The sequence below is a fragment of the Ahaetulla prasina genome, chromosome 1 (genome assembly GCF_028640845.1).
Source record: "Ahaetulla prasina isolate Xishuangbanna chromosome 1, ASM2864084v1, whole genome shotgun sequence".
Classification (NCBI taxonomy): domain Eukaryota; kingdom Metazoa; phylum Chordata; class Lepidosauria; order Squamata; family Colubridae; genus Ahaetulla; species Ahaetulla prasina.
The window spans coordinates 53,906,808-53,917,423 of record NC_080539.1 but is presented as its reverse complement, the minus strand read 5'-3'; the positions used below and the strand labels follow the sequence as shown (position 1 = coordinate 53,917,423).

At 39.8% G+C, this 10,616-nt stretch overlaps 1 protein-coding gene across 1 annotated transcript in view; it reads left to right on the top strand.

Moving 5' to 3' along the window:
* Positions 1 to 3,518: 3,518 nt before the first annotated feature.
* The window catches only part of EML4 (EMAP like 4), a 134,140-nt gene continuing 127,042 nt past the window's right edge, over positions 3,519 to 10,616 (top strand). Inside the window, exon 1 of the mRNA XM_058165250.1 lies at positions 3,519 to 3,896. Within this exon, the coding sequence (XP_058021233.1) occupies positions 3,872 to 3,896 (25 nt within the window). The 5' untranslated portion in view covers positions 3,519 to 3,871. The remainder of the gene's footprint in view (positions 3,897 to 10,616) is intronic.

Genomic DNA, 10,616 nt, shown 5'->3' with positions numbered 1-10,616 from the left:
TCCAACCCATTGCGACCCCATGAACAACATTCCTCCAGGCCTTCCTGTCCTCTGCCATCCCCCGGAGTCCATTTAAGCTCACGCCGACTTCTAAAGTGATTCCATCCAGCCACCACATTCTCTGTCGTCCTCTTCTTCTTTTGCCCTCAATTGTTTCCAGCATTAGGCTCTTCTCCAGTGAGTCCTTCCTTCTCATTAGCTGGAGTCTTCTCCAGCACCATAGTTCAAAGGTCTCAATTCTTTGGCACTCTGTGATTTTACCTCTATTACCTTATTTAATAACTTCCTTGGACAAGTTTGAGTTCAGTTGTGATTACGCAGATTCACACTAAGACTCCTACAGGTCTTTTAAAATTTCCTTCATACATTTTTTGAGCTATTAGAATACTTTTAGGATTGTTGCTGTTGTTGTTGTTAGTCGCAAAGTCATGTCTGATCCATTGCGACCCCATGGACAATGTTCCTCCAGGCCTTCCTGTCCTCTACAATCCCCTGGAGTCCATTTAAGTTCACACCAACTGCTTCGCTGACTCCATCCAGCACCTCATTCCCTGTCATCCTCTTCTTCTTTTGCCCTCAATCGTTCCCAGCATTAGGCTCTTCTCCAGCGAGTCCTTCCTTCTCATTAGGTAGCCAAAGTATTTGAGTTTCATCTTCAGGATCTGGCCTTCCAAAGAGTAGTGGGGGTTGATCTCCTCTTGGACTGACCAGTTTGATCGCCTTGCAGTCCAAGGGACTCACAGGAGTCTTCTCCAGCACCATAGTTCAAAGGCCTCAATTCTTTAGCGCTCAGCCTTCCTTTTAGGATTATACCACTTTAAAAGTCAGGAATTATTTTTGGGAACGTTCCCTCATACAAACATTAAAAACAAAACAAAAACCTTTCTTTAAGATTACCCTTATTCCCCAAAACAGCAACCACCCCTTTTTGGAGCTTTGTCATAATACTGACAATGATAACAGCTTGACAAGATAGATCCCCAAAAAAGGCAAGCAAAAGACACACCACAATAATTTCCCCTTGCTCTCACTATAGTATCCATGGAAAGTTTCCAACACTAATAGTACTCTAGCTGCTACTATTAAAATAACATACTATTTTATTGACAATTACTATTAAAATAAATTCTTTTTAAAAATTATGTTTGTTGATACTGCTTGTAAGTTACTTCGGTAGGCTTTGAATATATTTGAGCTTCCTTGTTTGTACTGCCCTTAGATAAATTTTTGTTTCAAAGACATTTTCCAGGTATTACAAGAATGCATCACTTGTATTAGTAATACCAGGTCCACTATTGTTGATGGGCACTCTTGTTCCTGTGTTGAAATATGCATACACTAGGTATGTGTTTGTATATTAATATATATTAATATTAATTACAATAATACCTCTGCCTGGTGGTTAATAAAGAATCCTTGATGCCTATGACTTCAAGCAGGCACCAGTATAAAGGAGATCCAATGAACTTATACAGCTACTGGCATAGTCACAGTATAATATGCAGGCAGTAACGAGATATTTAAATGCTTCCTGAAAATGATAAATTAGGGGAAAAGACATCTTGCATGTCAGTGCATTTTAAGAAATGTTCCATAACAGTTTATGGATTCTTGAAAATTGTTTCTTGAAAATGCTTTCCAGAGTTTGTGTCATAATTATATAAAATACCTTTTGTGGCCATGGACCATGGTCGCAGGCACTCCCCCCCCCAATTTAAGATTTAAATCATAAAATTTCTTAAAACTTTTGCAAACCCCCTGTAACACTGTGACCTCCCAGGGGTCCACAGACCACAGGTTGAGAACCACTGTTCTAGACAATTTATCTTGGTAACATATGCCAACAATACATCATTTTATAAAAATTCTACTTAAGATTATAACATAATGCAAATTTCAGTCCTTTCAGCTACATATATTCACCTAATTCCATCTATATATTATAATCAAAATTAAGTGAAACAAGAGGATAATAGTTCAAAATTATGTTTTGACATATTTTATTATTAATTATTTAATATTAACTTTGCAAATTTCACAAAATTATAGTTAAAAGCAAAAGGTACAGTTTTTCAGGGTTTTTAAATCTATTAGATTAAGGGAAGAGAACCCCTGCTTTTTCTGGAATAACTATCCTTTAAAGAGCTGTGGATCAGATTACTAACAAAGGTTTAGATCTTTAGATAAATAAATAAATAAATAGTCATAACTGGAAGGAGATGGGTGATAGGAACGATGAGATTAATAGTAGTGCAGATTTAGTAAATAGTTTGACAGTGTTGAGGGAATTATTTGTTTAGCAGAGTGATGGCCTTCGGGAAAAAACTGTTCTTGTGTCTAGTTGTTCTGGTGTGCAGTCCTCTGTAGCATCGTTTTGAGGGTAGGAGTTGAAACAGTTTATGTCCAGGATGGGAGGGGTCTGTAAATATTTTCACAGCCCTCTTTTTGACTCATGCAGTATACAGGTCCTCAATGGAAGGTAGGTTGGTAGCAATTGTTTTTTCTGCAGTTCTAATTATCCTCTGAAGTCTGTGTCTGTCTTGTTGGGTTGCAGAACCAAACCAGACAGTTATAGAGGTGCAGATGACAGACTCAATAATTCCTCTGTAGAGGAATATAGGTGTACTTCCTCAATTGTTTTTGCTGGCTTTGCACAAGAATATAGTGGTGTAATAGTGAAATGACAGGTCTAAGAGATACTTTCAGGAACTCAGAAGTTACACACTTCGTTATGCCTGTGCTGAACAAAATGGGGGTATGTGAGAGGACTGCAAAAAGACCCTTGACAAAATCCTGGTGTCAGATCGAGCTCGGACGCACCCTCACCACCCTCACCACTAGCAAATATTCACAGGTGACAAGAAGGAAGGCTGCAAAGCTAGACATTTCAGCCCCTTTCTTTGCTTAACATGGCAAATAATCTAGGTCAGTATGCAAATGTCTGAATTAAAAAAAAGTAAAAAAAACAAACACCATTTGACAGTAATTCACAACAGACTAAGCAGAATCAAGATTGGCAATTGGGACAGCCAATTTTACGAGGGTATAATTTTCCGCAGACTCAAGAAATCGGTGAACTGCAATACTGAATCCATTCCATCTGGCAGCTCCCCATTAAATTACATGGGTTCCACTCGAATAAGCCTTTCTTTAATTGCCAGCCACAGCCCTCCACTAAGAATAAGAAGTTAGTTAGCTTTTACTGGGGTGTTGTTATACCCGAGAAAAGCCGCTGGACTAATGCCTTACCCCGAAACACACGCTACTGCCCCCCAAATCGCCCAGCCTCCAAGGCAGCTTGGAGTCAAGCCTCCCTGTTATTCGGCGACTTCTGACTGTAAGGATCGGGCCTCAGGCGTACCAAACTGAGGGGGCCGCCACTAGCTTCCCCTCTCCAGGCCCGCCTCGCCCCCAGACCCTCCGCAGCCGCCGCTGGAGGGGAAGCCCCGGCTGCCAAAGGAAGGCGGAGTCGGAAGCGCGAAAGCAACGCGGCCGCTGCAGGGCGGGCCCGAAAGCGGCTGGGGGAGGGGGTTAGAAACTGGCTGTGGCTGCTGCTGCTGCTGCTGCTGCTGCTGCCCTGCGAAAGGGGTCTCGGAGCGAGCGAGCGGGCGGGCGGACGGGCTGCAGGCGGGCAGGCGAGCGGACCTGTCTTTTGCGGAGCAGCTGTGCCGGAGGCGCGTGGGGCCAGAGCAGCGTCCGCGGCAGGCAGGGAACGCGAGCGGGCAGCGCGTGCCGCGGGTGCTGAGTGGGCAGCCGCAACCGCGGCGCGAGTGAATGAGCTGCCCCCCGCCCGCCGCTTCTTCCTCCTGCCTTCTCAGACGGAGCCGGCGGCTCGAGGTCGAGCTTGGACGTTGACGCCGCGGCGCCCAAAATGGACGGTTTCGCCGGTAGTTTGGGTAAGTTGAGGTGCCTGGTAAATGGCTCTGGGGCGGCCGGGAGCCGAGTCTGTGGCGGTCGGTCGGGGCAGCGTTGCCACACAAGTGCGCGTCTCTGCCTGAGCTCCAGGCCAGGTCCATTTCCTCCCTCGGATTCTTGCGCGCGGAGGGGCTGTCTAGGGGACTTGGGCGACCCGAAACCGCCTCAGTCTCCTCCTTGATCCTCAAGGTGAATGTTTTTCGCGGCAAAGTGTGGCGGCGGCGACTCTTGTCCCTGACCTTCCTCTCTCTCTCTCTCTCTGCAAGGCTGTCTGCCGAAGTCTTTGGTCTGAAAAATGCATGCCGGAGAAGGTGGGTGGGAAGAGAAAATGAGAGGAGGGTGAATATTGAGAGAAAAGCCTGGGTGAATTTCGGGGGAGCAAAATTAAGCCTGGGTGAATTTCGGGGGGGGGGGAAATTACACATTGGGACGAAGAGGGTGACTCCAAGACATTTAACTAAGTTGCTGGGATGTTGTATATAAATCTAATACGCACAAATTCAGTGCCCCTTTTTTCCCTCCGGAGCGAAGTACACACTAATGTGTACATGACTTTATCATTCAGTTGCTCTCTTTACAAGGAGAAAAACGAGCGGTTCTTTTTCCTGCTACGTTCTCATCTCCCCAGCGGCGCTCACGGCGCTGATAAAACCATAAGTAGATGCATTAGAAATATTTGTATGGAGAGGAAACGGATAGCATCTTCGCTACCTTGACTGAAGTCTTTCTCCATGCCTGTTCGGTTCTTTCTGTCTTGGGACTTGCGGTACTTGCTTTTCTCCTTAAGGTATTCCGCAACTCTTGGTGTATGTGTGTATATACATACACACACACACACACACACACACACACACACACACACACATAATACACACACACATCATTGAAGTTATTGTAGGTTGAACCTGTTATTTGCCCTTAGGTGGTGAATCCAAATTAATATTTCTACTTACTTCCAGGACAAAGTGATAAAAATGGACAGAAATATTTTCTTTTACAGTAATAAATGCAATAAAACAAGTACTCTTATGTGTTATATTTCCCATAAAATACTAACATTAATAATATTTTAAAAATCTAATCAGAGTACTACAGTTCTTTAACCAAATACTATACAGAGGACAAACAGTGCAGTACAACTCTCTAATACAAGAAGAGCAAGATACATTTCTGCTCCTCCTGTGCATTGCTAATTTTCACCAAAGAAGGAATGAGGATTCAGTCCCTCATTTGCTTATGGGCTTTTCTATTGCCAGCTTTTACTCTAGAGGCCAATGGGTCAGTTCCACCTTGATTCTCGAGCCCTAAGTATCTAAGGATGTTAAATTGCTTTATTGCTTTTTGATAGTTTCTTCTGAATTGTGATTTTTTTGGTAACTTGTCAAACTGAATTTATAATAGATTTTTTAAAAAGATTTTGCAGCTTTGTAGAAAAATTAATACATTGTAAAGTAAAATAAATTAATTAGGCATATTATAATAAATAGAACCAAATAATAATTGAAATAGTAAATCAGTGTTTACATACTCTATTATATGCTCTTTAAACAGCAACGTTAATTTAGACTTGTAAGTGTTGATGTGAAAATGAACAGTGCAATTATTTCAATTTTCCAGAAATTTCTCGGTTGTTTTCCTGAGAAGAGTAGGAAAAATATTCCCTTTCTAATGGCTTCAAAATTCTGAAAATGTTACATCTTTGCACAAGATGGCAAAATGTTGCTTTGATATATGACCTCTGTTGGATTGATGCCTTATAAAAAGGCTGTGCATTTAGACCTAAGTTATGTCTTGTGCTTATTTAATTTCCAAGTAACTGTGAAGAGAGTGGAAGGGAGGGAGAAATCCCTGAAAATCATGAAATACTATGTTCTTCCATCCAGAGAATCTTCCTACAGGGACATTGGTCAGTTTTTTTATGATGAGCCAGCAAACAAAACCTAAGGAAAAGCAAGGAAGAGAACAAATGAAGTATTTAAACTGAACAAATAAAGTATTTAAACTGAATTAGCCTGCATGCGGTGGCTCAGGGGCTAGGATGTTGAGCTTGTCGATTAAAAGGTCAGCAGCTCAGCGGTTCGAATCCCTAGTGCTGCTGTGTAACGGGGAGAGCTCCCGTTACTTGTCCCAGCTTCTGCCAACCTAGCAGTTTCGAAAGCACGGAAAAATGCAAGTAGAAAAAATAGGGACCACCTTTGGTGGGAAGGTAACAGCGTTTCGTGTGCCTTTGGTGTTGAGTCATGCCGGCCACATGACCATGTAGAGGTCTTCTGACAGCATTGGCTCTTTGGCTTTGAAACGGAGATGAGCACCGCCCCCTAGAGTCGGCAATGACTAGCATGTATGTGCGAGGGGAACCTTTACCTTTACCTTAGCCTGCAGCAATGGGCTCAAAGGGCTATGTGGCTGTGGGAGAGGTGAGTGGTTATTAAAAACCATCCTGGAAAGAGAAGCGCTGGTTAGAATACAGTACTGCAGGCTAACTCACTACTCATTCCAGGAGTTGAATTCTGAGCGACTCAAAGTTGACTCAACCTTCCATTTCAAGATCGATAAAATGAGGACCCAGATTGTTGGGGGCAATCTGCTGACTCTGTAAATCACTTAGAGAGGACATAAAGCACTGTGAAGCCGTATATAAGTCTAAATGCTAAATGCTCTTAGTTTCTAAGAGGCCAGGGCCTGATCCTAAGAACAGGTAGCAGTGGTGGCTCAAGCTAGTGGAGGGCAGAGAAAAATGGATACATGAATAAATTGAGTTTATGTAAGGCAGGTCTTATGAAACCTGGGAATCATCAGTACAATGCATATAATTACTTTTGTGATCTCTAATTATACCTCTGGACTGCTTTGGAACATTTAAAAATGTTCCAAATGAACATATATGAAACAATTAAAAATGAAGTTACAGGTTCATATTAATGTATACGTTGTAGATAGGAAAAATGGAGGATCCTAAGCTTAAAAATTCAAGAAAAGTATGGTAATATACTCTAATCAATTATACTCCTAAATATTTTTAACATTTAGGAGTATAATTGATTGGAGTGATGATACCTTATTTTTCTTCACAGCAATAGCTTGAATGAAGAATTAGATCTAAGATTGGAGGTAGAATATATACCGGTAGCTATTTTCCTTGTAACTGATTTGAAAGTAGTTTGAAAAAAGCTTGGTGCTTATTTCATTTAATCTCTTGCAACAGAATAGCAAGTTTTATGGGTATAAATGGGAATCCAGTTTTTAAAAAGGGAACTTCATTCTTATGTCCTTTTAAAAAAATTATAGCTTGACTATAGAGTAATACAATTTTCTTTCTTAATGTCCTTGCCTCCAGCCAACTGCCTATTGCCTTTTAAGTTTCGCTTCATCCATACATCTGTTTTGTAATAGCACAGCAATAAAGATAAATTATAATGCTCACATAGAACTAATACCACAGCGGCATGAGTGAAGATCTTATTCCATTGTTCTTGGGAAAATATTTCTAACAGTCATGGCATGCTTAAGCAACACCTTGTTGCTTTCCACCTGCCCTTTCTCCCTGAAAAAAAATTGTCATTGTGGATTGGAAAAAAAACCATAAGGAGAAGGTTGTAATGCTACTTTTTTACTGTAAGCTCTCACTTGTAGTTTGAAGTGGCCATAATACATATTTATACCATAAGTAAGAATTTGATTTCTGCCCCATGTCAGGTGTAGAATACAGTTGAAATATGAAATACGGTTGTACAAACACAACCATATTTCATTAAAAGTTGGTGCTATTGCATTGGTGAAATTTGTTTTAATGTTTTAAGGTAGAAGATTTAGCAAAATACAGTATATAAACATTTCAGTTTCAACTATATTTCTTTTTATCTCGTAACATATTTTTATAGGAATTTCTGGAGTGAAAGGAAAAGAGGGTTAGAGATTCAGCATCTGAAGGTCAAAGTCATTTAATGAATCAGTGGTTGGAAAAGTGGGTCGGTTTCCCATTGTAGAACTAGTTGTTCCTTTCCAAATTTTCTAAAATACTTGCCCATACTTGCTGTTTCAGGAGTGGAAAAAGTTAAGGAATTTCATAAAAAAGCATATTTACATGAGATCTTATTGTAGAAAGTGAAACCCAAGATAAGAATGTAGAAACAATTGTCAGATTGCTTCTAAAGACGTATAAGTTATTTCCTCCTTTTGAAATCCCTTCAGCAAGGATTCAGTTTCAAACACTTTTAGTCATGCAAATTACTACTGTAATGCTGTACATTATTACTTTATGAAAATAATACCGGCTTACCTGAATGTGGTATTTTAAAATGGTTTATATTTTATCAGTTGTATTTTTAAAAAGGTTTATATTTTATCAGTTGCATTTTTGCTTGTTTCATTTTTAAACATTTTCAAGGCAAGCTTCAGAATAATAAAAATATACTATATAGATTTCTTACCTATTTCCTATTCAAAAGATTCTATTGGGGGGCAAAATCTATTGCTATCAGGGTGTCAAACCTGATTTCATTGAGGGCCGCATCAGGATTGTGTTTGACCTTGGGGGTCTGGAGTGAGGGTGTCTGGAGGGTGAGGATGGCCAGCTTGACGTCACTTGTGTCGGGTAGGGGCTTTGGTGGCCCGAGCACTCTTCTAGCAAAAATAGGCCCCCGAGCTCCATCGGCTTCCTGCAATCCTCTGCCAGGGAAAATGGAGCTCAGGAGGAACGCATTTTCTGGCAGAGGCACTGCAGCCGGTCCTTTATTGTTTCTAGGGCAACCCCATGGGCCCGATCTAAGCACCCCTCAGGCCGGATCCACTCCCCCGGCCTTGAGTTTGACACTCCTGCTCTAGATTTGGATTCCATTTCTATATCTATGACTTGGGATTTAGCTGACTGTGTTTCTTACATTAGTGCTCACACATCCCATCCCAATTTAATATGCTTATACAGCCTCTGTGGTTGTTCAGTGATTTGGGGAATGACATATCAGAATTACAGAATAACAGAGTTAGTTGGAAGTCTCCTAGTCCAGCCCTCTGCTTAAGCAAGAGACTCTATACAATTTCAGACAAATGACTGTCCAATTTCTTTTTAAAAACCTCCAATGATGGAGCACCCACAACTTCTGGAGGAACCTGTTCCACTGATTAATTATACTCACTGACAGGATATTTCTCCTTAATTCCATGTTGGATCTGTCTTTGATAAACTTCTATCCATTACTTCTTCTCTTGCCTTTGGGGAAGATGCTTTGGAGAATAAATTGACCCTCTCCTCTCTGTGGCAGCCCCTCTGGGAGATACTATCAAGTCATTCCTAGTCCTTCTCTTCATTAGAGTAGACATACCCAGTTCCTGCAACCGTACATCATATATTTGGCTTTGTGTATTACATCATAGTTTAGAGATGCTGCACAAATCCTGAGCTTGAGAGGATAAGCCACTGGGTGTCAAATAACCCATTAATGCTTTCTTAAAGCAGATGGGGGACTTCAAATTAACCAAATACCAGGCCAAAAAGTAAACTGTATAAGATACTGACCCCTATGAAATACAGGCTCGCAGTCAGCGGGACTCTTGACTTCTTCCAGAAGATGGCCAGTATAACTTTGCCTACTGTAGGCTGTTGCACTGGATATGCTTATTTTGGAGACATAATCATCTATTGTTGCTAAAGAAAGGCTGAAGAAATATGTTTGATAGTGATTATCTTTGAAAGGTACCTGGGAACTTCAATACCATTTGTTTTAAAAACAGGATTGTTTCAGAGAAGAAACTTATTATTTACACAATTTACCTTTTATAAGTAACACTTCATCTGTATTTTAAAACTTACATTTTTATGAGTTTTGCAATACTTTTTTCTCCAAAGAACATACAAAAACAGATATAAGAAAATATGCTAAAATAGACATATTAATGAACTTAACAAATATCACTTTAGGAAAAATTGTTCATAGTAATGTATATACTATGAAAGTATAACTAAATCTGGGTATATGAAAATATATGACTTTTAAAATAGAAAAAGTGATTAATTATAACTGAAAATATAAATTGGTCCATAATTACATATGAACAAGAACTGCTGGTAAGAATTATGTAAGGAATTTATAAGGGCAGTTAACTTAATTTACAACTCTGACATACGTATATCTGTAATAATAAAAATCAAACAAGAACAAAATTAAAATAAGTAGTATAATCACACATATAAATACTGTTTTTAAATAGCTTGGTCTATGTCTGAAAGTTAATTGGTATAACAACATATTTATTTAAATTATCTTGAATGTGAGTCTCACTCTTTTAGAATGTTTGGCAGGTCAAACATAATTTGTAACATGTTATTAAACCTGGCAATCTCTGTTATTCCATATTCTGTCAACTAATTTTTCCTGGATTTTTTGAAACTTATGATCAAAAGGGCACAGGAAATGAACATATAATGCTCTATTTGTTTTTCTTAACTAAACACGTGTGACTCATGGAAAGATTACACTTACTATTTATGAGTATCTTTATTTCAGTGTTGAGATAAATCAGCATATCAAAGTGCATTAAATATTATGTTTCTACCTCTCTAGATTACCTAAAGAATATATGTTGTATGTGTCTCTTTTGAAAAGAAACTGGCGGGATAAAATTTGGTTGTTCAAGATGATACAGCCCTGCTGTAACTTGCATCTTGAATGTATTTGATTGAATTGCATGTGTGAAAATATTGG